The sequence below is a fragment of the Caretta caretta genome, chromosome 5 (genome assembly GCF_965140235.1).
Source record: "Caretta caretta isolate rCarCar2 chromosome 5, rCarCar1.hap1, whole genome shotgun sequence".
NCBI lineage: Eukaryota > Metazoa > Chordata > Testudines > Cheloniidae > Caretta > Caretta caretta.
The window spans coordinates 1,202,442-1,227,046 of NC_134210.1; the positions used below are offsets into that span (position 1 = coordinate 1,202,442).

Consider the following 24,605-nt stretch of genomic DNA (forward strand, 5'->3'; position numbering starts at 1 on the left):
ATATCAGTGAGGCACTGGGGAGAAAGCTGCCGCTGGCATGGAGGGGGAGTGGCTGTCTGCTGAGTTTGACCAGCTAGACAGAAGTACTGTGAGAAGAGCTCAGTGCAGAGCTGTGTGGTTGTGGGAGGCCTTGAAAGAGCCCTTTACCAGTGAGCCAGAGCAATGTGGTGTGGGGGACAGTGTTCCAGCTGGCCCTTACGTGTTGGGGCTGTTACGAATTGTGCGGGGGCTGGTGACCATTTCTGATTATAGCAGTTTGTCAGTGGACCTGTTAATTTGGCGCTGCGTGCTGTACCTTTATCATTATGACACTGTGTGTCGCCGAGCCCAAGAATTCTGGTGCCCTGGACAATAACAAGTCGGGAGTGCTTTCAGTAGCACTAGGCCTATTGTATCCTGTGTGGCGAAATAAAGATAAATGGTATTCCCCCAAATCAGATTTTATTGGGTACCAAAACCAGTGCATAGAAACGGTGTGCAGTTAAAAACCAATATGATACAAAGTTAGAAAGAAAGGAACAGAACTAAACAAGGGGAAAGAACATTCTTGTCTCTTTCTTCCCGTGTTGGCCACCCATACCGCAGTCGTGGCTCTCTCACGTCAGTGTATAGGAAGCTGGGCTTGTCCTTGCTGGTTCTTGGGGTGTAGGCGTGCAGGCAGGGGGGCACCCCTCAGGCGACGTGGACTGTTAAGAGGGCTATAGGGAGGTGCTGCAGTGGAGTTCTCCATGGACTGCAAAGGGAGGAGAGCCCAGGCTTGTTGACCCTGTATGTCCACAAGACTCTGCAGCATCTGTGTTTCCTGCCGGAGAAGTCCCATTATGGCCTGGTACATCTCCCTCTCCTTGGCCTGCTGGGACCCTGGGGCCTTTCTCTTGTCTGCTTTTTCCTTCTCCATACAGTCTGCAGTATTCTCTCTCGGGGCCCTCTGCTCACAGTCGGATGCAGCGCTGGCTTGCAGGATCTCACTGGATATGGCATCCCGAGTCCTCTTCTTTCTCCTCCTCTTCTGGCTCAGGCATTCCCCCCAAAGCCGCAGTGGCGGTACCCTTGTCAGCGTAGTCACGACGGCAAGTGAAAGCAAAGGTTCAGAAATCCCCTTGCTCCCCTAACAGTTTAACAAGACTTTCTCACTGCTGGCTGGAGAGATTGTGCCCAGCTCTGTTCTGCATTCGGAGCCCTGGGGACCCTGGCGGCTGGGGCCGGGGGGCAAGGGAGTGAGGAGAGAGTTGTAAACACACACGGGGCAATGGCACTGAAGACGGGCACTCGACGGGCCTTGGGGGTTTCAGCGGAGCTCTCGCTCACGAGAGGCACAGAGAGCGCAGCGGCTGCTGGTGTCCTGAAGCCGGTTTCCTGCAGTGGCGCCAGGCGAGCTCATCGCAGACTGGCGTGGGAAGGGGTCCTACTGTGGAGGAAGAGATCGGGCTGCCGTCCCTAGAGGCTTTCGGGAGAGGATGGCAGAGTACCTCTGTGAATGTTTCACCGAGAGCTCTAAGGAGGAGTCAAGGAACATCCCTGAGCACATAAATAAGCTGCCACCCTTGCCTGACTCTACAGGGCAGTGAAAAGCAGATACCAACTCTCCCTCTGGTCGATGTGTGTTACCTCTTCTAGTACGCGTAAACGAATAAGAAGTGGAAGGCTGTGTCCTTTAACAGTGCGGTCCGTCACCACCACTGCATTTAAACTCCATGAGAAATGCACTCACGTTCCTTCCCATGCATCAGGCGCATCCAGGCAGGACTGTCTGGCCTGTGGGGAGTCTCAGATGGTCCTGGCTCGTGGCGTAGCAGGACCCACCAGTTGCGTGTCCCTCCTCCTCGTCCTCACTGTTGACAGCAGTGGTCTGCCTCAGGCTCTTGGAGGCATCCAGGGTGGTTGGCGGGGGGGTGTGTGTATGTCTCTGCTGAGGATGGCATGCGGCTCTTTGTATAAGCAGCGGGTCTGTGGCTTGGCATCGGATTGGTTGTTGGCCTCCCTGGCTTCCTGGTACACCCACCACAGCTCCTCTGCTGTCACACGGCACTGCCGCTGGTCTCTGCCGTACCCCTTCGCCTGCGTCCCCCAAGCAATCTGCTCACAACTGTCCACGTTTCTATGGCTGGTCCGTGGCTGTGCTCCCCATAGGCCCGGGAGATCCAGTACCTGGCTGTACACGACAGTGGAGAGCCGCTAGGCGAGCTGGGCAACCAGGAAAAGCCATTTCAGAAATGTCCGGTGGTTTTTCAATAGGGAGGTGGGTTCCGGTCTTTGTGACCCCTGGGCAGCCGAGTTCACGGCTGTGACCAGAGTGCTTGTGCTGGGCATTGGGGGACAGCAGCTGGAGGGTCGTTAGGGTCGACATCGTCATGCTGCATTGACCTACCTACCTCGCCCGTCGGGGAGGCGGTGTAACTGCGTCGCTGTAACAGGGCGCTTGCGTGGGCGGGATAGAAATGGAAGTGTCGAGACATGCCTGGCTAGTTCGACACAAGGCAGCTCACATCAGCCTGACTGGAGTGTAGACAGGCCTTGCTCTCTGCAGACATAACCACAACTTCCTGGACTTCCCCCTTCTCCGCAGCTTCCTGCTGCTTCTCTCCTGGCATCACCTGATTCCTCTTGGGGGCGCTCAGTCTGCAATCAGGGTAGGCCAGCCCCAGTTCTCCAGCTGTTAAGGGGTGAGCCACCCCGTTATAGGTTCCCTGCAGAAAATCCTGCAGAGCCAGACCCCGAGGGAGCTCCCCCAGGGCACGGCGTGCTTGGTGATACCTGGCAGCAGTTTATTAGTCACCTGGCACAGCGTGCGAAGGTCCCGAGGTCAGCAGACAGATGCAGAGGTTCAGATGGGTCAGTCTAGCCAACACCCAGCCAAGCTGCTGTAGAATCCATTTGGGCCCTGGCTTGCTGTCTCGCCCTTTCTTGTTTGTCCCAGGTGTGTGCTCAGGGTCTCTGCACCCTCAGCTCTTAGCACCACCACCTGGCACTGGTCCCCTGGGCTCCACTCGGGGCTTTGCTCTGCTTCCCTGCAGAGAGGGAGGGGAATCTCCTTCCTCGGCTGTTATCGCTCGGTGCGACGCTCCCGCCAAAGGGGCTGCCTTGGCTTTCCGGAGCTGCCCCTCACACACCTGTGGACTTCAGTCACGTTAATGACTCTGGTTTCCAGCCAGGCTGCTGAGTCAGCACCTCCTCTTCCCCTCCACTCAGTGCCTGGCCCCGCCAAGGCCAGAGGGAAATGGAGGCACGCGTGGGGATCATAAAAATATTACCAAAATTCCCCCATGTCACAGGCCGGGCACTGGGCTGGGGTCAGGGGTTGGGCCCAGTGGTGAGCTGGAGCCAGCGGTTAAATTTAGAAGCCCCTTTAGAACCGGTGGTTCCGCGATGGAGAGCCGGCTCTAAAAGGGCTTCTAAATTTAACCACCGGCCAGAAGTGGCACCTTAGGCGCCGACTCCGGGAGTGCTCCGGGGCTGGAGCCCCCACGGGGAAAATTTGGTGGGTGCAGAGCCCCCACCGGCAGCTCCCCGCCCCTGCTCCCCCCCCAGCTACGCTCCCCTGCCCCTAGGAGCCAGAGGGACCTGCCGGAGGCTTCCCGGGAGCTGCCCCAGGTAAGCACCGCCGGGACTCCCCAACTCGCCCCCCGGCAGGTGCCTCTGGCTCTTAGGGGCGGGGTGGGCACCCACTACGGTGGCCCACGAGATCCTCCTGCCCGGCTCAGGGGACAGGGGAGGGGGGTGGATGGGGCAGGAGTCCCGGGGGGCAGGGCTGGGCAACGACCCCCTCGTGGGGTGAGGAGGGAACCGGTTGTTAAGATTTTGGCAGCTCATCACTGGTTGGGCCTATGCACGGTCAGGGCTGGGGGTCGGGGTTGGGCCGATGCCAGGCTGGGGGTCAGGGGTCGGGGCTGCACCAGGGCTTCCAGGTCCAATCCTGGGGTCAGGTTTGGGGCCCCCCACAAAAGCCATTCCTGCTTCAGTGAGCAGGACACAGGGCAGTGGGCGCCCACCCATGGGGGGATTCTGGGAGACCCCAGGGGGACACATGGTGTCAGACCCACAGGACCGGTGCTATGACCCCAGCTTTGGAACAGCTTCTGCAAGGATCCCATCCTGTGCCAGACACCCTAGGGTGTCACTCTGCCCCAGGGTGAGCCACGCGGCCTCTCCGCCTCCTTCGGCAGGACCACTGGGCCTGCAGCCCCCCTGCTCCACCCCGTGAGCTCCGCTCCGCGAGTCCCTCTGAGGCAGACCCTGAGAGGGAGACCTGTCCATCTTGGGGAGCAGCGCGGCCTTCGGCCAGCGTCTGCAGGGACACAGCCAGTGTGAGCAGACAGTCGGGGTCATTAGTCGACTCGCACACAGCACGGAAAGTCCTTGGTTAGAAAGTTCCAGCCGGTCAGGTCCGCCCAGAGCCCCAAACCTCGCCCCTGATTGCCGTGTCCCAGTCGGTGTGTGCCCCCAGCCCTCAGCAGCCAGCCCTAAACCAGCCCCTGGCACCTCCCCAGCCCTTTGTTCTCCAGCTGGGCAAATGCTGCTTGGCTTCCTGGTGAGAGGTAGCCGTCCATGGCCGCTGGTTGCTAGGTATCAAAGTCCTGGTGACTGGGGTTGCCATTGTCGTCTCACAAACTACCTGGATATGGGGCCCAAGCCCCAGACTGCTGGGAGCCATCCACACCTTTTTCTGCGGAAAAGGACCTAAGGGTAACAGTGGACGAGAAGCTGGATATGAGTCAGCAGTGTGCCCTTGTTGCCAAGAAGGCCAATGGCATTTTGGGATGTATAAGTAGGGGCATAGCGAGCAGATCGAGGGACGTGATCGTCCCCCTCTATTCGACATTGGTGAGGCCTCATCTGGAGTACTGTGTCCAGTTTTGGGCCCCACACTACAAGAAGGATGTGGATAAATTGGAGAGAGTCCAGCGAAGGGCAACAAAAATGATTAGGGGTCTGGAACACATGAGTTATGAGGAGAGGCTGAGGGAGCTGGGATTGTTTAGCCTGCAGAAGAGAAGAATGAGGGGGGATTTGATAGCTGCTTTCAACTACCTGAAAGGGGGTTCCAAAGAGGATGGCTCTAGACTGTTCTCAGTGGTAGCAGATGACAGAACGAGGAGTAATGGTCTCAAGTTGCAGTGGGGGAGGTTTAGATTGGATATTAGGAAAAACTTTTTCACTAAGAGGGTGGTGAAACACTGGAATGCGTTACCTAGGGAGGTGGTAGAATCTCCTTCCTTAGAGGTTTTTAAGGTCAGGCTTGACAAAGCCCTGGCTGGGATGATTTAACTGGGAATTGGTCCTGCTTCGAGCAGGGGGTTGGACTAGATGACCTTCTGGGGTCCCTTCCAACCCTGATATTCTATGATTCTATGAGTCTCTGAGCCGCTGCAGAGAGCACCAAGCCTTTCTACCCACTAGGTAACAGTGCAGCACACAGGGGAAACTGAGGCACACATAGATTGCATAAAAATGTTACAGAAAATTCCCATGTGGTCACCCCTGGGGCCCTGAGACAGAACACCCTCTCTGAGCGGGGCTGTCGCCCTCTCCTCTCTGTTCCCAGCAGGGTGGGCTCGCTGCTGGGTCTGAAGCTGTGGCCTGTGCTTTGCCTTGCAGACGGTGCTGGTGATCACCTACCATGAACCCCAGAACCCCGAGTACCAGCACTTCCAGACCCAGCTGATCCTGCGAGCCAAGGAGGAGTTCAAGGTGGAGCTCGGCTACTCGCTGGTAAGTGGGCTCGGCCTGCCTGTGCGTGTGCCGGGGCTGCTGTCTGCCTGGCACCTTCACACGCACACACACCTCCCCCCGCAGGCCCTGAGGATTCCCCACTCGGGAGTGCTGGCAGCTGGGAAACAGCTGGGTCCCGGCCAGTCCCCATCCCACCCACCTGCCCCGCTCTGGGAAACCTCTCCCAGGGCTCCGAGCAGGAAGGGAACAGGCTGGTAGAAGCAAAGGGCCCTTCTGGCTGTGCCACGGGTTGGCAGGGGCCCCACCTGGCCTGTTTGCGCCAGAGGATCTAGGGGCCCCACCTGGCCCCCATTCACAATGGGAGATCTAGGGGCCCCATCCAGCCCCCATTCACACCAGGGGAATCTAGGGGCCCCGCCTGGCCTGTTCACGCTGGGGGGATCTAGGGGCCCCACCTGGCCCATTCACACTGGGGGCTCTAGGGGCCCTGCCCAGCCCTCGTTCACAGCGGGGTATCTTGGGGCCCCACCCAGCCCCCATTCCTGACAGTGCTTCTCCGTGAGCCCCAGCCATTGAGGTCTGTGCTGTGGGGCTGCAGGGTCTTGTTCACACGTGCATGGCACTGGTTGAACTTGTAGGAAGCCCTTACACACACAGTCCCTTACATATGTGCACACTGCCCTTACAAACAAACGCTGCCCTTACGTGTGTGCACACTGTCCTTACACAGACACACTGCCCTTACACGTGTGCACACTGTCCTTACGGACTCTCGCTGCCCTTACACATGTGTACGCTGCCCTTATGCACACATGCTGCCCTTACACGTGTGCACATTGTCCTTACGGACTCTCGCTGCCCTTACACATTTACCTAGACAAATTGGAGGATTGGGCCAAAAGAAATCTGGTGAGGTTCAATAAGGATAAGTGCAGGGTCCTGCACTTAGGATGGAAGAATCCAATGCAGCGCTACAGACTAGGGACCGAATGGCTAGGCAGCAGTTCTGCGGAAAGGGACCTAGGGGTGACAGTGGACGAGAAGCTGGATATGAGTCAGCAGTGTGCCCTTGTTGCCAAGAAGGCCAATGGCATTTTGGGATGTATAAGTAGGGGCATAGCGAGCAGATCGAGGGACGTGATCGTTCCCCTCTATTCGACATTGGTGAGGCCTCATCTGGAGTACTGTGTCCAGTTTTGGGCCCCACACTACAAGAAGGATGTGGATAAATTGGAGAGAGTCCAGCGAAGGGCAACAAAAATGATTAGGGGTCTAGAACACATGACTTATGAGGAGAGGCTGAGGGAACTGGGGATGTTTAGTCTGCAGAAGAGAAGAATGAGGGGGGATTTGATAGCTGCTTTCAACTACCTGAAAGGGGGTTCCAAAGAGGATGGCTCTAGACTGTTCTCAATGGTAGCAGATGACAGAACGAGGAGTAATGGTCTCAAGTTGCAGTGGGGGAGGTTTAGATTGGATATTAGGAAAAACTTTTTCACTATGAGGGTGGTGAAACACTGGAATGCGTTACCTAGGGAGGTGGTAGAATCTCCTTCCTTAGAGGTTTTTAAGGTCAGGCTTGACAAAGCCCTGGCTGGGATGATTTAACTGGGAATTGGTCCTGCTTCGAGCAGGGGGTTGGACTAGATGACCTTCTGGGGTCCCTTCCAACCCTGATATTCTATGATTCTATGTGTACGCTGCCCTTATGCACACATGCTGCCCTTACACGTGTGCACACTGCCCTGACACACACAGCCCTGCCCTTGTATGCACACACACGTACACGCATGCACTGCCCTTACACGTACACACACACCGCCCTTATATGTACGCTGATTGTACCTGCACACGTCCCTTATGCGCGCGCACACGCACTGCCCGTACGTGCACATTGACCTTACACACACGCTGACCTGGTATGTGTGCACACTGTCCCTATGCATGCACACCCTGCCCTCACACGCATGTGTGCTGACGGTACACATGCACTCTGCCCTTATGTCCATGTACACACGCAAAGTGCCCTTATGCGCACGTCCACTCACTGTACACGAGCGCTGTCCTTATACGCACGCCCCACCTACGGACCGTGCACGCACACTGCCCTTGTGCACGCACAAACGTACGCTGACTACACGAGCACTGCTCTTATGCACACTCAGCCCTCCCCTTATACGCACACGTACACACGCACGCCGCCCTTGCCTACACACACACGTACACTGAGCATACATGCCCGGTGACCATACGCACACACACTGCTGTTATCCACATGCGTGCACACGCCAGTGAGCTGCTCCACACGTGCGGCGTCCCGGAGCCCGGGGGCCAGGCAGAGCCATGGCTGCCAGCCCTGTCTCTGGCCCGCCAACCCCAAGCAGCCGTGGGAGCTCCCCCAGGCTCTGTCACTCACTGAGGACTGGGCCTGGGGAGGCCCCTACAAGGGCAGCGTGGGCAGGCCCTGCCGGCAGGCTCACAGAATTACAGCTCTGATTGTGGTGCAGGCAGGGGGAGGCTGAGGGCTGCTGCTCAGGGCCTGGGTTTAGGAAGGCTCCGAGAGTGTCGCTTAACAACCTCCTGGACACAGAAGGGGCGACGCGTGCGGTCGAATCTGGCACGCGGCAGCGGGAGTCTCTTGGGCTGTCGCTCTGTACAGTGCCGGTTGTGCACGTGGGGCGGGGGTGGCTGCTCGTGAGAGCCCTCTCCCGTGCCACGAGGACAAGGAAGTTCCGGGGAAACCAAGGGGCAGCAACGTTACAGCTGATCAAAGGAAATGCACTATGTGTGATCGACCTGCGGAACTCTCCGCCACAAGGTGTCACTGAGGCTGCAAGCCCAGGGAAGGCTCAGCTATTTCTGTGGTGAATGAAACCAGCCAGACTCACACGTGTGCACAAGATTAAAAACAGTTTGGAAGGGACCCGTGCCTCGCAGTGACAGAGCCCTGAGTGAGGGGGCTGCTGTCCCCTCCTTGGGGCGTGGGGCTAGCCCAGGGCTGTGGCAGGCTCAGCTCCTCAGTGGGGCGTTGGCTTCTGTGGCTCAGGTAGCACCATGAGTTGCTTAACTTCTCTGTGTCTTTATGAACAACGGGAATTGCCTGGTGATGCCGTTTGCTGAGATCCCTCCTATGAGGGCAGCCCGTGCTGCAGAGGGGATATTCTCGGGGTCTAGCCCCATTCTGTGAAGGTCCTGGTTTGAGCTGGACCCCAGACTCCACTGCCCTGTGGCCAGGTGGCTGGGAGTCACTCCTCAGACAGGAAGCTGGAGCCTGTAGTCGTCTCAGGGTCTGCCTGCACAGCAAAGCAAAGCCCCTGGCTGGCCCGTGCCAGCCGACTTGGGCCATGGGGCTTGGGCTGCGGGGTTGTTTCCCTGCTGTGTGGATTCTGCAGCCTGAGCTCTGGGATCCTCCCACCCCGCAGGGCCCAGAGCCCGGGACTCCAGCCACAGCAATGACACAGTCCCGCAGCCCAGTCAGCTGGCATGGGCCGGTCGTGGGTGTTTCTTTGCTGTGGAGACGGACCTTTAGAAGCTTCCCCGTGGGGCTGGGCTGGTGGGTGGCCGAGGTCCCCAGGACGGGGCTGAAGGCTGCTGTGGAATGACTGGAGCAGGGGCCGGGAGCCGGGGGAGCCGGGGGTTGCTCTTGCTGTTGGTGAGTCTCTGGAGCGTGGCTGGATTGGCGGCACTCCCAGTTTGGCTGGGCTGAGCTGGGAGCCCAGCCAGCTGCAGTGGGGCTGGGCAGGGCCCTGGGGTGCCTGCCCGGCAGACCCCAGTCCCCCAGGTTATGGGTGCAGCACTGTGATGGGTGACGCTCAGGCTGCAGCACTGCCTGGCTCCCTGTGTCGGGCAGCGCCCGCTCCCTGGGGTTGCCCGAGTGGCGGGCGCGGACACTCCCCTCCCAAGGAGCCAGCTCACGGCCTGCACAGCAATGACAGGGGCAGGGGCAGGGGCTGGGGACAGCTCCAGCGAGGGAGCCAGGCTAGCTGGGCCAGAGGCCAGGAAACTCCAGGGCTCAGTGCCTGGGGGCAGATCTTCTCTGCCAAGCAATCTCTGGAGTGAGATTTGGGAAGCTGTCCTCTCCCCCAACCCCTGCTGTCCCCAAGGGCCCCGTGCTGCCCCCCAAGTGTGACCCCATGGAGCTGGAGTGGGTTCCCCTGCTGCCTGCTGGTGTGGCCCAGGACAAGCCAGGGGATCTGGTGGTGCCCTGGGGAACGTGTGGGGAGCCCACCTGCTGTGTGCAGGCCCCAGGCACCTCCCACTGGGAGCTTGGACAGAGAGACGGCAGCTGCTTGGGGGGGCTGTACGGGCCGTGTCGGGGATCAGGGCTGGGGGGCCTGTGTAGGGGATCAGGGCTGTACGGGCCGTGTCGGGGATCAGGGCTGTACGGGCCGTGTCGGGGATCAGGGCTGTACGGGCCGTGTCGGGGATCAGGGCTGGGGGGCCGTGTAGGGGATCAGGGCTGTACGGACTGTGGCGGGGATCAGGGCTGTACGGGCCGTGTCGGGGATCAGGGCTGTACGGGCCGTGTCGGGGATCAGGGCTGGGGGGCCGTGTCGCGGATCAGGGCAGTACGGGCCGTATAGGGGATCAGGGCTATACGCGCTGTGTAGGGGATCAGGGCTGGGGGGGGCCATGTCGGGGATCAGGGCTGGGGGGCCGTGTCGCGGATCAGGGCAGTACGGGCCGTATAGGGGATCAGGGCTATACGCGCTGTGTAGGGGATCAGGCCTGGGGGGGGCCGTGTCGGGGATCAGGGCTGGGGGGCCGTGTCGCGGATCAGGGCAGTATGGGCCGTATAGGGGATCAGGGCTATACGCGCTGTGTAGGGGATCAGGGCTGGGGGGGGCCGTGTCGGGGATCAGGGCTGGGGGGCCGTGTCGCGGATCAGGGCAGTACGGGCCGTATAGGGGATCAGGGCTATACGCGCTGCATAGGGGATCAGGGCTGGGGGGGGGCGTGTCGGGGATCAGGGCTGGGGGGGGCCGTGTCGGGGATCAGGGCTGGGGGGCCGTGCTGGGGATTGGCGCTGTGCCGGGTACGGGGCTGTCTCTGGTGCAGGCACCAGGGCGGGCGCAGGGCTCTGATGACTCTCTCCCGCGGGCAGATGAACCTGGTGGCCGGCTGCTTCTACGATGGCGTGCTGCTCTACGCCATGGCACTGAACGAGACGCTGGCCGAGGGCGGCTCCAAGAAGGACGGCACCCGCATCGTGCAGAAGATGCGGGACCGGAAGTTCCAGGGTACCGGCCTGGGGAGCCTGTGCGGGGAGGGAGATACCAGCCCAGGTGCTCTGGCTGGCACGGGCCGCTTCCCCCTCACTGTTCCAGCAGCGTTTTGCCAGGGCAGCCGGGGCCTGTGCTGGCCCCCGTGGGTGTGTTCGGGCTCAGCGCCCGGCCTGGCACACTAGTTGCCGGGGGACGGGGACAAGCAGCCCCAGGCCCAGCTGCTGCTCGTCGGAGTTCGGGAGAGGAGCTGGTGCCGAGCGCTCACTGGTCAGGAGGGGACCCCCGCACCCCTACCCCCACCCCCTCCCTCTGCCTCTCCAGCCCCAGGTTGCTCACCCCTGCCCCTCCCTTCCAGGGGTCACCGGACTTGTGAGCATGGATAGCAACAACGACCGGGACACGGACTTCAGTCTGTGGGTGATGGGCGACCCCGAGAGCGGGGAATACGAGGTGGGTGCAGCCCCGAGCCGGGGGGCTCCAGAGTCCACAGGACTGTCCCAGCTGCGGAGTGACCTTCCAGGGCAGGGCTGGGAGCAGGAGCTGACCCTGCCATGGGGTTTGGGGGAGGGAGATGCAGCAGGGTCAGTGCCCCCGGCAGGGGTCGGAGGGATCTGGGGGGACAAAGCGGGTGCATGGGGGGAGGCTTAGTGACTCCCGTGCTCTGGGCTGTTGGGGGATTGCTCGTCAAGGAAGGGGGTGCGTAGAGGGGTGGGAGATGTGCTGGTATGGGCCTGGGGGGGGCTGGTGGCCTGGTGTGGGAGGGGTCGCTGTGGAGCAGCCCCGCAGAGGCCCGGCTGTGCCCTCTCTCCGTGCAGGTGGCAGGGCACTACGCGGGCGCGGAGAAGAAGCTGAACTGGCTGGGGAGGCCCATTCACTGGGTGAAGGGGGTCCCCCCCCTCGACAACCCCCCCTGCGTCTTCGATGTGGATGATCCCTCCTGTGATAAAAGTGGGTGTGATGGGGAGCTGCCTGGGCCTGCACCCCTGCCCTGGGCAGTCTGCATCCTGCTGGGCCTCTCTCCTGAGCCCCTGGCATCCCTGCCTCCCATTCAGCCTGTCCCTGGGGATGGGCGGGTCGGGGCCCTGCATCCCTCTGCCCCAGCAGCGTCTGGACTGGAAGGCGCCTGCCCCACATGCAGGAAAATACCCAGCTAAGCCGGGAGCCTTGGGGCTGCAGGCCTCCTGCTCCCCTGCCAGGTCTGGGGCTGCCCGCCCTCCTGAGCCCCCCACCTCTCCTTACGGGTTGACACGCCTCCCCTTCCCTGGATCCACCCCCTGATCTCTGAGCATAGGGAGCTCTGTCAGGTCTCTGGCTGCTGCCCTCAGGGCTGGGGTTTGGGCCCATCGGGCACCGGGCAGCACATGCTGGGTGCCCCGAGGGAAGGGCTGAGCATTTGACAGATCAGGACAGGGCCTGGGGGCCGTGTGGGGAGTCCTGCCCCCTCTAACGAGCTCTCCGCTCTCTGCAGCCCCACTCTCCACGCTGGCCATCGTGGCGCTGGGCACTGGCCTCACCCTCGTCATGTTTGGAATCTCCAGCTTCCTGATTTTCAGGTGAGATGGCTGTACCCAGCCATGGCACCCTGCTCCCGGGGCCCAGCCATGGCGCCCTGCTCCCGGGGCCCAGCCATGGCGCCCTGCTCCCGGGACCCAGCCATGGCGCCCTGCTCCCGGGACCCAGCCAGGCGCTCTGCTCCCGGGGCCCAGCCAGGCGCCCTGCTCCCGGGACCCAGCCAGGCGCCCTGCTCCCGGGACCCAGCCAGGCGCTCTGCTCCCGGGGCCCAGCCAGGCGCTCTGCTCCCGGGGCCCAGCCAGGCGCTCTGCTCCCGGGGCCCAGCCAGGCGCTCTGCTCCCAGGGCCCAGCCATGGCGCCCTGCTCCCGGGACCCAGCCATGGCGCCCTGCTCCCGGGGCCCAGCCTGGCACCCTGCTCCCGGGGCCCAGCCTGGCACCCTGCTCCCGGGGCCCAGCCTGGCGCCCTGCTCCCGGGGCCCAGCCTGGCGCCCTGCTCCCGGGACCCAGCCATGGCACCCTGCTCCCGGGCCCCACCCAGGCACCCTGCTCCCGGGCCCCAGCCATGGCGCCCTGCTCCCGGGCCCCAGCCATGGCGCCCTGCTCCCGGGCCCCAGCCATGGCGCCCTGCTCCCGGGGCCCAGCCATGGCGCCCTGCTCCCGGGGCCCAGCCAGGCGCCCTGCTCCCGGGGCCCAGCCAGGCGCTCTGCTCCCGGGGCCCAGCCATGGCGCTCTGCTCCCGGGGCCCAGCCATGGCGCCCTGCTCCCGGGGCCCAGCCAGGCGCTCTGCTCCCGGGACCCAGCCAGGCGCTCTGCTCCCGGGGCCCAGCCATGGCGCTCTGCTCCCGGGGCCCAGCCATGGCGCCCTGCTCCCGGGGCCCAGCCATGGCGCCCTGCTCCCGGGGCCCAGCCATGGCGCCCTGCTCCCGGGGCCCAGCCATGGCGCCCTGCTCCCGGGACCCAGCCATGGCGCCCTGCTCCCGGGGCCCAGCCATGGCGCCCTGCTCCCGGGGCCCAGCCATGGCGCCCTGCTCCCGGGGCCCAGCCAGGCGCTCTGCTCCCAGGGCCCAGCCATGGCACCCTGCTCCCGGGACCCAACCATGGCACCCTGCTCTCGGGACCCAGCCTGGCGCTCTGCTCCCGGGACCCAGCCACGGCACCCTGCTCCCGGGGCCCAGCCTGGCGCCCTGCTCCCGGGACCCAGCCTGGCGCCCTGCTCCCGGGCCCCACCCAGGCGCCCTGCTCCCAGGGGCCCAGCCACGGCGCCCTGCTCTCGGGACCCAGCCTGGCGCCCTGCTCTCGGGACCCAGCCTGGCGCCCTGCTCCCGGGGCCCAGCCACGGCACCCTGCTCCCGGGGCCCAGCCACGGCACCCTGCTCCCGGGGCCCAGCCACGGCACCCTGCTCCCGGGGCCCAGCCTGGCGCTCTGCTGCCAGGAACGCCAAGGGAGCCTGGTGTCCCACCCCGGTTGGATCACAGCCAGTGCGTGTGCACTGGAGGGTGCGTGTGCAGGGTGCGGTGGGGTGGGTCCTCAGCAGCCCCCTCCCCACTGGCACTCAGCAGAGGCCAAAGGCAGAGGGGCCTGTAGAACGGAGCCCCCGGGGGGGGGCCCAGGAGTGGGGGTGGCTCTGCCGTGCCCTGGGTGCTTGGTGCCTGGCCCAGCCAGTCCCATCTGCAGAGCACCAAGGTGCAGGGCCTGGCTGGTGGCAGAGTCGTCCTGTCCTGGGGGCTCCTGGGCGAATGTCCTACCCTGTGATTGCTGAGCCAGCAGTTCTGCCCAGGCAGCCCCAGTGGGGAGGGAGCTGTGGGGGGGAGCAGCCGTACACAGCACGGCCAGATCCCTTGATACCAGCTGCCCTTCGGAGGGCAGCTCTGGGTCCTCCGCCCGGCCGGCTCCAGGCCACACTGCCCAGCCTGGGGGCACGCCCACCTTCCAGAGCACTTCACTTCCGGCAGCTGGGTTCCTCTGGGCATCGCTCTGCTCAGAGCTTCTGTATTAACCCCCGAGCCTCCCGGGGAGCTCAGCCCCATGGCACCATCCCACTACATCTCAACTGGGAAACCATGAGCCTGGCACCCTCCAGGGCAGTATCTGAGCTGCTGGCCTGGCGCTCCCTCCCGGCACAGCGTCCGAGCCACCAGCCTGCCTCCCGCCCCGCGGTATCCAAGCCACTGGCCTGGTGTTCCCCCCCGGCACAGTCAGGGGCGGCAGGTTTGTGTAATTTTTGGTAGTGCCCAACTTGGTCCAAGTCCCGTCCCCACCCCCACACCTGCCAGGAGCACCAGGTGGTGCCTGCTGGGGGGCAGAGCTGCTCCCCCCGAGGGCAGGAACCCTCCAGCCTGAGGGAGAGAGGCCGCGAAGGCTGCTTGGGAAGGCCTTGGCTGGCGTCGCAGCACTGGTGCAGGGGCCGGGAGGCTGTGGCCAGGGCTTTCCGGGGCCCTTCCAGCAGTGAGCCTGCTGCTTGCACCACCCGAGCGCCGCGCTGGCCCCCGGCTCCCGTCTGGTCGGCACCGAGCCCCGGCATCCACGAGACGCCCAGCGCAGGGTGACTGGGTCCCCCACAGGGATCCCACAGGAGGCTCCGGAGGGGGCTGCTCCCAGGGAGCAGCGCCCCATTCCCTCAGACACCCCGGTGCTGTGGCTAACGGTCACGGGCCCCCACCCCATGTTACATGTGCACAGGCTTTGTGCTCCACTGCAGGGGCGTGCTGCACACACACAGCATAGTGAATCCCCTGCGCGCACGCCCAGTGTGACTAGACAGAGCCCCGAGAGGGGCTGGAGGGGGCTGCGTGGCACAAGGGTCTCACTGCACCCCGGGCAGTCCCTGGGGCTGGACCCTCTGGGACACGCCAGGCCAAGCCCCCCCCCCACACACAGACGTGTCACCTGTGAGCGCGGGGATCCGGGGGCTTCCCTGACACCCTGTGCTCCCCAGGAAGCTGTTGCTGGAGAAGGAGCTGGCCAGCATGCTGTGGAGGATCCGCTGGGATGAGCTGCAGTTTGGGAACGCCGAGCGCAACTACAAGGGGGCGGGCAGTCGGCTCACCCTGTCGCTGGTGAGAACCCGCATCCCCCTACGCCCCACGCGTCCAGCCATCCCTGTGCCCGGACGCCTCGGCCCCTCCCCTATAGAGCCCTACGCCTTGGCCCCTTCCCCATAGAGCCCCTAGGCCTCGGCCCCTTCCCCCATAGAGCCCGTATGCCTCGGCCCCTTCCCCCATAGAGCTCCTACGCCTCGGCCCCTCCCCTATAGAGCCCCTAGGCCTTCCCCTTCCCTATAGAGCCCCTACGCCTCGGCCCCTCCCCTATAGAACCCCTAGGCCTCGGCCCCTCCCCTATAGAGCCCGGACGCCTCGACCCTTCCCCCATAGAGCCCAGACACCTCGGCCCCTCCCCTATAGAGCCCCTAGGCCTCGACCCTTCCCCTATAGAGCCCCAGGCCTCGGCCCCTTCCCCTATAGAGCCCCTACGCCTCGGCCCTTCCCCTATAGAGCCCCTACGCCTCGGCCCCTCCCACATAGAGCCCCTACGCCTCGGCCCCTCCCCCATAGAGCCCCTACGCTTCGGCCCCTTCCCTATAGAGCCCCTACGCCTCGGCCCTTCCCCTATAGAGCCCCTACGCCTAGGCCCCTTCCCTATAGAGCCCCTATGCCTCGGCCCCTTCCCCTATAAAGCCCCAGGCCTCGGCCCCTTCCCCTATAGAGCCCCTACGCCTCGGCCCCTCCCCCATAGAGCTCCTACGCCTCGGCCCCTCCCCTATAGAGCCCCTAGGCCTTCCCCTTCCCTATAGAGCCCCTACGCCTCGGCCCCTCCCCTATAGAACCCCTAGGCCTCGGCCCCTCCCCTATAGAGCCCGGACGCCTCGACCCTTCCCCCATAGAGCCCAGACACCTCGGCCCCTCCCCTATAGAGCCCCTAGGCCTCGACCCTTCCCCTATAGAGCCCCAGGCCTCGGCCCCTTCCCCTATAGAGCCCCTACGCCTCGGCCCTTCCCCTATAGAGCCCCTACGCCTCGGCCCCTCCCCCATAGAGCCCCTACGCCTCGGCCCCTCCCCCATAGAGCCCCTACGCCTCGGCCCCTCCCACATAGAGCCCCTACGCCTCGGCCCCTCCCCCATAGAGCCCCTACGCTTCGGCCCCTTCCCTATAGAGCCCCTACGCCTCGGCCCTTCCCCTATAGAGCCCCTACGCCTCGGCCCCTTCCCCCATAGAGCCCGTACGCCTCGGCCCCTTCCCTATAGAGCCCCTATGCCTCGGCCCCTTCCCCTATAAAGCCCCAGGCCTCGGCCCCTTCCCCTATAGAGCCCCTAGGCCTCGGCCCCTCCCCCATAGAGCCCCTAGGCCTCGGCCCCTCCCCCATAGAGCCCCTAGGCCTCGGCCCCTCCCCCATAGAGCCCCTACGCCTCGGCCCCTCCCCCATAGAGCCCCTACGCCTCGGCCCCTTCCCTATAGAGCCCCTATGCCTCGGCCCCTCCCCCATAGAGCCCCTACGCCTCGGCCCCTCCCCCATAGAGCCCCTACGCCTCGGCCCCTCCCCCATAGAGCCCCTATGCTTCGGCCCCTTCCCTATAGAGACCCTACGCCTCGACCCCTTCCCTATAGAGCCCGTACGCCTCGGCCCCTTCCCCCATAGAGCCCGTACGCCTCGGCCCCTTCCCTATAGAGCCCCTATGCCTCGGCCCCTTCCCCTATAAAGCCCCAGGCCTCGGCCCCTTCCCCTATAGAGCCCCTACGCCTCGGCCCCTCCCCCATAGAGCCCGTACGCCTCGGCCCCTCCCCCATAGAGCCCCTACGCCTCGGCCCCTCCCCCATAGAGCCCCTACGCTTCGGCCCCTTCCCTATAGAGCCCCTACGCCTCGACCCCTTCCCTATAGAGCCTGTACGCCTCGGCCCCTTCCCCCATAGAGCCCAGACACCTCGGCCCCTCCCCTATAGAGCCCCTACGCCTCGGCCCCTCCCCCATAGAGCCCCTACACCTCGGCCCCTCCCCTGTGGAGCCCTGCCCTTTGTACCATGCCCTATACGCTCCCTCAGCCATCCCCTTTCTAGGTACTATCCCCTGTCGCCTCCCCAGCCATCCCCATGTGGCTCTTATAACTCACCCTTCACCGCGAGGCACCCACCAAGCCAGTCCATGCCTTACCCCCGCCCTTCCTGCTGCCCCCTGGCCCTCATGCCACCCCCTAGCCCAGAGCGCCCCCAGGCCACACCCCTGCCCCCCACTCTCTCCCTGCCGTGCTCTCCTAACTGCCTTCTTCCCTCCCAGCGCGGCTCCAGCTATGGCTCCCTGATGACGGCCCATGGCAAATACCAGATCTTTGCCAACACCGGCCACTTCAAGGTGAGTCCCTGGTGTTCGCCTGCCCCGTCCCCTTGCACTGAGCCTCCCGCCCCGTGCGGCGCTGACCCTGTCCCTGTCCCTGGCCCCCAGGGGAACGTGGTGGCTATCAAGCATGTGAATAAGAAGCGGATCGAGCTGACGAGGCAGGTGCTCTTCGAACTCAAACACGTATGTACTGGGCAGCCGGGCAGGTTGGGCTCCCGGCCGGGGAGGTGATGGGGGGCCCAGGGGTCTGTGCTGGGGCACGGGTGAGGTGATGCTGGCGGGGGCTTCCCAGCACTGGCTGAGCGCAGCATGGCTCAGAGCCCTGGTTGGCACCACTTCTGCCTGGCCGTGCTCAGCTCACAATGAGGTGCCTTGTGGAGCCTGGTGGGTCCCACATGGCACAAGGTGCCAGAGACATGTCAGAGACACGTGTCCATGTGGGGGGCACACAAGCAGCAACGCACACGGGCAGATGCACCCACCTCCCTGCTCCGCCCAGAACTCCACACGCCCTATTTTATCATCCAGCCCGAATCTGGCTCTCAGGGCCTGAGCCGGGGCCCAGGAACAGCCATCGCTGTGCTCCCATCGGGCAAGTTGTGCGGCTCTGATTCCAGAGTGCGTGCGGCCTAGAGCTTTGCAGCAACCAGACTGGCCCCATCCCCTCTCAGGCCTGGGTGGTGCGCAGTGACCCAGCCACGGTTCTGATGGGTCCCTGCTTCTGTTTCCCGCCCTAGATGAGGGACATCCAGTTCAACCACCTGACCAGGTTCATCGGCGCCTGCATCGACCCGCCCAATGTCTGCATTGTGACAGAATACTGCCCGCGGGGCAGCCTGCAGGTGACAGGGGCTGGGGTGTAATGATGCTGGTTCTGCTGGGTGTCACGGAGTCCCCGGGCGATGCTCTGGAACTGCTCCCCATGAAGCCAGTCAGGACTCTGGGGAAGTCTCCTCTGGGAGCAGCCTGTCTGCAGGACACACAGCTCACCCGGCTTCCCCCTTCCGGGGTCTGACCTCGGAGCATTCAGCCTCCTCTGCCCCTCCGTGCGCTTCCCCCAGCGAGTCCGCCCAGGCGGGGTCCTGGGGAAGCCAGAGGGTCCTGCCCCCCAACTCCGCAGTCAGACGGGACTCTCCGCCAGCCAGTAAAACAGAAGGTTTATTAGACGACAGGAACATGGTCTAAACCAGAGTTTGTAGGTGCAGAGAACAGGACCACTCAGCCGGGTCCATTTTGGGGGGCAGTGAGCCAGACAACCACGTCTGCCCTTCACTCCATGTCCCAGCCAGCCCCCAACTGAAACTCCCTCCAGCCCCTCCTCCTCTGGGCTTTGTCCCCTTCCCGGGCCAGGAGGGCACCGGATTCTCCAAGGCTTTAGCTCTCACCTTGCAGGAGGGAAGGGCCCAGGCCATCAGTTGCCAGGAGACAGAGTGTCGGCCATTTATGTACCCTGGCCCTTTGCTCTGCAACAATTACAGTCCCTTATCCCACCACCTAGAGACTTAAGAACTGCCTAGGGGAAACTGAGGCACCCCCCCACTATTCAGAGGAAACATTAAGAACAGTCCCGCTTCGTCACAGTAGGACCCACCTGAGAGTGCCAATTCAGGACAAATGGCTTCAAGCAGGGCAGCTACAGCCCAAGACTGGGGTTTATTTGCACACCAAGGCAAACCAAACCAGACAGACAGAGAAGACTTTGGTTTTACCCCACAGGCTAACCACAAGTCACACAAGCAATTCCCTTAGACACTCCAGTTTCCCAGTTTCACCACCAGTGCCACTTGTTATGGGGACAAATGGTTATGAAAACCAATACCCCAGTAAAAGAAAAAAGGTTCTCTCGATTCCAAAGGACTAAGCCCCAGACCCAGGTCACTATACAAATCAGATCTTACCCACAAATCACTCCGTTGCCAGTCCCTTAGAATCTAAAATCTAAAGGTTTATTCATAAAAGGAAAAAGATAGAGATGAGAGCTAGAATTGGTTCAATGAAATCAATGACATACAGCGATGGCAAAGTTCTTGGTTCAGGCTTGTAGCAGGGATGGAATAAACGGCAGGTTCAAATCAAGTCTCTGGAGAACATCCACAGCTGGGATGGGTCATCAGTCCTTTGTGTAGAGCTTCCATTATGTAGCAAAGTCCCTCCAGAGGAAAGAAGCAGGACTGAAGACAAGATGGCGGAGCTGCAGCAGCTGTTTATAGTCTCTTGCCATGTGGTCTTTCTTTCTTTGTCCCAAGGACAAGCTGCCCATCCCATGGCCTGGAAACACCTCAGAGTTCTCTCCATAGGCAGGTCCCTGCCTACCTGGCTGAGTCCCCAGGCGTGTCTGCCTTCTCTCAATGGGTCAGGTGTGTAGCTGATGGTCCTTAATGGGCCGTCCAGCAGGCTAGGCAGAGCGGACACCAACGTGTCTGGGGTGTCCCCCAGAAGCACAGCACAAGTTTGAAATACAGACAGTACAGAGCCAATATTCATAACTTTAACTGCAAAAATGATACACACAGACAGCATAATCATAATCAGCCAACGATAACCTAGTGTTAGACACCTTATTTGACCCCCTTTATACAAGATTTGGTGCCACGACAGGACCTTGGTTGCAACAATGTTCTATATGGTCCCAGATTATGTCAATAACGTCACATGGGGCATGCCACCGGCTCGCTTGCTGCTGGGCGGTGATCCCTGGAGAGGCTGCAGCAGCTGACAGAGCCCAGGAAAGGGGCTGGCAGGGACTGTTGCAGACCACAGGCCCAACAAGAGAGCAGGACAAACTCCTTCTTAGGCACCTGTCACGGAGTGTGGGGGAGTCTAGGCCCTGCACCCCTCTTCCTGGGATTCACTGAGACTCTCAGCCAGCCAGTAAAACAGAAGGTTTATTGGACAACAGGAACACAGTCCAAAACAGAGGTTGTGGGTACCCCCAGGACCCCTCAGTCAAGTCCTTCTGGGGGAGCAGGGAGCTTAGACCCCAGCCCTGGGGTTCCCTGCGTTCCACCACCCAGCCCCAAACTGAAACCTCCCCCCTCCCGCTGCGTCACAGCATCTCTCTGCAGTGAGTGGAAAGGAAAGTTGCATTGTCGTGGGTGACGTCAGTCGGGAGGTCTCCTGCCTCCCATGGTACAAGTTCAGCAGAGTCTAGACATTAGAGATGGTGCTTTTCGAATACGAAAGGTGTTGCACCCAGCCCGCGGAGCTCATTATGGTGGGTACAGATGAATCCGTCACTGGTGCAGAGGCTGGTGGTTGCCCAGGGACCGTGACTGAGACCTGACCACACTCAGTGCGAGCAAGCGGAGGACAGTTTTCTACCAGTGAGATCAGTACTTGCTGCTTCAGAAGGGCTTCTCCCAACGCAGAGGAAAATTATGAGTGCAATTTATGGTGAGGAAAAATTTAGACAGAAGAATGTGACTGAAAAGTGGGAGTTTTGAAAGCAGAGTTTATTAGCTGGCCAAAAATGATCCCACAATTGTGCAAGAGGCGAACTCTGGCGAAGAGCCCGTCCTGGTTCAGTGGGGAAGTGATGCCAGCAATTCAAATTGAAAAAGGGGAACTAGGTATCAGCGGCAAACGATGTGAATTAGAATGTACAAAGTGAAGAACATTCCTGTACTCGTAAAGTTTAAATGGCTATTCTGACAGTGAACCCCTGCAGAGCACAGGCCAGAGAAATCCCTCCAGTTACCTTGGGACTGAGCCCCAGAACTTGGGTTTGACTAAAGCATCTTCCAGGAAGGCCTCCGGGGCTGATCTGCAGACACAAAGAAATGGAGAATCCACCACTGCCCGTGGCAGCCCGTTCCCATGCTTCAGCAGCCGTATTTCCAATTGAAATTTCTCTGGCTTTAACGTCCAGCCATCGGTGGTGGTTCTGCTTTCCCCTTCGGTGCCAGGGATTTTCCATCTGTGAAGGTGTTTACACGCTGATCATGGCACTCACCTTCTTTTGGACTGAGCTCTTTAAGTCTCTCACTGTCAGGCATTTTCTGCAGCCCTCGAATCATTGTTGTGGCTCTTTTCTGCCCCCTCTCCAAGATCTGGTTGAAGATGCGGACACCAGAACTGGATGCAGTATCTAGTATCGGGCTCCCCAATGCTGTAGAGAGGTAAAATCCCCCCCCTGCTTCATATCAAAGGGAAGACTGAGCAGCGACTTGCTGACAGTGTGTAAGGACCTTCCCAGACAGCAAACCCTGGGCACTGATGGCTGGAAGCTGAAGCCAGACAAATTCAACTTGGAAATACAGCATCAGTATTGATCAGTGAGGGTGGCTGACCATTGGAACAAACTGCCAAAGTCCAGGGAAGTTTCTCCATCTCGGGCCCTTCAGACCCAGACTGGAGCCTTTCTGGGAGATGCTTTGCCAAACAAAGTCAGTGAGCTCTGTACAGGGGTATGTGGGGAACTAGAATGGCCTGTGCTCTGCGGCACTTCAGACTAGATGATCTAATGGCCCCTTCTGGCCTGGTGCTCTGTGAATCTATGAAAGAGAAACCCCATCGTTATGCCAGGCATGACCCTGATTGCAGTGCTGTGTCTCAGTGTGGGGGTTGCTGTGTCCAGGGCTAGGGGCCTTGGCATGGGGTCATGAAGGCTGGGGCATGTCTTGGGGTGGGGGAGTCATGGTGCTGTTGTCTGGTGTGTCCTATGGGGTATGGCACACCTGCCCAATGAGAGGGCCTGGCTGGGGTGCCTGGAGCCCACACCTGACACAATTCCCTCTCTGGCCTCTCCCAGGACATCCTGGAGAACGAGAGCATCAACCTGGACTGGATGTTCCGCTACTCACTCATCAATGACATTGTGAAGGTACGAGAGCGTGGCGGGGTTCCTCTCTGCCCTGGACCCATGGGTCTGGCTCCTCGTGCCGGGGCCCTGTTGGCACTGGGGGAGCAGCACTGGGGTGAGCAAGCCCCATGGCCAGACAGCATCACCAGCCCTGCAGGCAACACTCCCTGTTCTGTTAGGCCCCACACCCCACTAGGAAAGGTGCCAGGGAACCACCTGTCCCTGATTTCGATGTCTCAGGAAGTGTGGAGCCCCATGGCACCAGCCCGCTAGCCAGGGTGGGGCACTGGCGATCTCCCTCTGGTGACCCTTTGGTAGCCGTGGCTGGGTCGTGCCAGCTCTCGTGGCCCCTGGGCCGTAGGGGCTATAGTTTCTGCCCCGATGGGGTGCCCCCAGATTCTGGCTGGGGGATAGGTCGGGGCTGTCTCCTGGTCTGGAAGCCCCAGGGGTCCCGACAGGCGACGTCTCAGCAGTGTCTGTCTGGCACAGGGAATGGCCTTTCTGCACAACAGCATCATTGGGCACCATGGCAGCCTCAAGTCCTCCAACTGCGTGGTGGACAGCCGCTTTGTGCTGAAGATCACGGACTACGGGCTGGCCAGCTTCCGCTCCAGCTGCGATGCTGAGGACAGCCACGCGCTGTATGCCAGTGAGTACCCCCCACCCCGGAGTGCACCTGCTCCCTGCCCTCCCCCTCCTCCCCAGGAGCCCCGCTCCAGGAGCATGTGACGATGCTGCCTCTGGCGGGACGCAACTGAGAGTGTCAATTCAGGACAAATTGCTCAGAGCCGGGCAGTCACAGCCCAAGGCTGGGGGTCCTTTACTGTTAAGGCACCAAACCAGCCAGCTAGAGAGGACTTCAGTCTCACCCAAGCAATTCCCTCAGACACTCCAGTTTCCCAGTATCCCCACCAGTGCCACTCGTTATGGGGACAAATGGTTATGAAAACCAATACCCAGTAAAAGAAAAAAGGTTCCCTCGATCCCAAAGGACCAAGCCCCAGACCCAGGTCAATGTACAAATCAGATCTTACCCACAAATCACCCTGTTGCCAGTCCCTTAGAATCTGAAATCTAAAGGTTTATTCATAAAAGGAAAGGGATAGAGATGGGAGCTAGAATGGGTTCAATGAAATCAATGACAGACAGTGATGGCAAAGTTCTTGGGTCAGGCTTGTAGCAGGGATGAAATAAACGGCAGGTTCAAATCAAGTCTCTGGAGAACATCCCCAGCTGGGATGGGTCATTCAGTCCTTTGTTCAGAGCTTCAGTTTATAGCAAAGTCCCTCCAGAGGTAAGAAGCAGGATGGAAGACTAAATGGAGGGGTTTCCAGGTCCTCCTATATTCTCTCTCGTGAGCAGAAACCCCTTTGTTCTCCTGTGCAAAATCACAGCAACAAGATGGAGTTTGGAGTCACGTGGGCAAGTCACATGTCCATGCATGACTCAGTTTGCAGGCCGCAGCCATTGCTCACATGCTACTTTGAGCGTCCCAGGAAGACTTCTCATGTGTGGATTGGAGTCTCCCAAGGTCTATTGTCAGTTAAGTGTTTCCTGATTGGACACTTAATCTGCAAATTCCTTTCTCAAGAAGAAAAGGAGTACTTGTGGCACCTTAGAGACTAACCAATTTATTTGAGCATGAGCTTTCGTGAGCTACAGCTCACTTCATCGGATGCATACTGTGGAAACTGCAGAAGATCTTATTATATACACACAAAGCATGAAAAAATACCTCCTCCCACCTGCTGGTAATAGTGATCACTTTAGATAAGCTATTACCAGCAGGAGAGTGGGGTGGGAGGAGGTATTGTTTCATGCTTTGTGTGTATATAATAAGATCTACACTTTCCACAGTATGCATCCGATGAAGTGAGCTGTAGCTCACGAAAGCTCATGCTCAAATAAATTGGTTAGTCTCTAAGGTGCCACAAGTACTCCTTTTCTTTTTGCGAATACAGACTAACACGGCTGTTACTCTGAAACCTTTCTGAAGAAGCTGACCACATGCTTCACTGAGGCTACTTACAATCAAACACATTGCGATACAAGTACAGAGCCAATATTCA

General features: G+C 61.0%; 1 protein-coding gene across 2 annotated transcripts in view; it reads left to right on the forward strand.

Annotated features, from left to right (window-relative positions):
- The window catches only part of NPR2 (natriuretic peptide receptor 2), a 51,330-nt gene that overhangs the window by 20,974 nt on the left and 5,751 nt on the right, over positions 1 to 24,605 (forward strand). For both annotated transcript variants that reach the window (XM_048834679.2, XM_048834680.2), the window contains exons 3-13: positions 5,596 to 5,709; positions 10,775 to 10,910; positions 11,251 to 11,345; positions 11,711 to 11,843; positions 12,364 to 12,448; positions 15,345 to 15,465; positions 17,676 to 17,750; positions 17,841 to 17,918; positions 18,473 to 18,577; positions 22,486 to 22,557; positions 23,026 to 23,185. In XM_048834679.2, the coding sequence (XP_048690636.1) occupies positions 5,596 to 5,709; positions 10,775 to 10,910; positions 11,251 to 11,345; positions 11,711 to 11,843; positions 12,364 to 12,448; positions 15,345 to 15,465; positions 17,676 to 17,750; positions 17,841 to 17,918; positions 18,473 to 18,577; positions 22,486 to 22,557; positions 23,026 to 23,185 (1,174 nt within the window). The remainder of the gene's footprint in view (positions 1 to 5,595; positions 5,710 to 10,774; positions 10,911 to 11,250; positions 11,346 to 11,710; positions 11,844 to 12,363; positions 12,449 to 15,344; positions 15,466 to 17,675; positions 17,751 to 17,840; positions 17,919 to 18,472; positions 18,578 to 22,485; positions 22,558 to 23,025; positions 23,186 to 24,605) is intronic.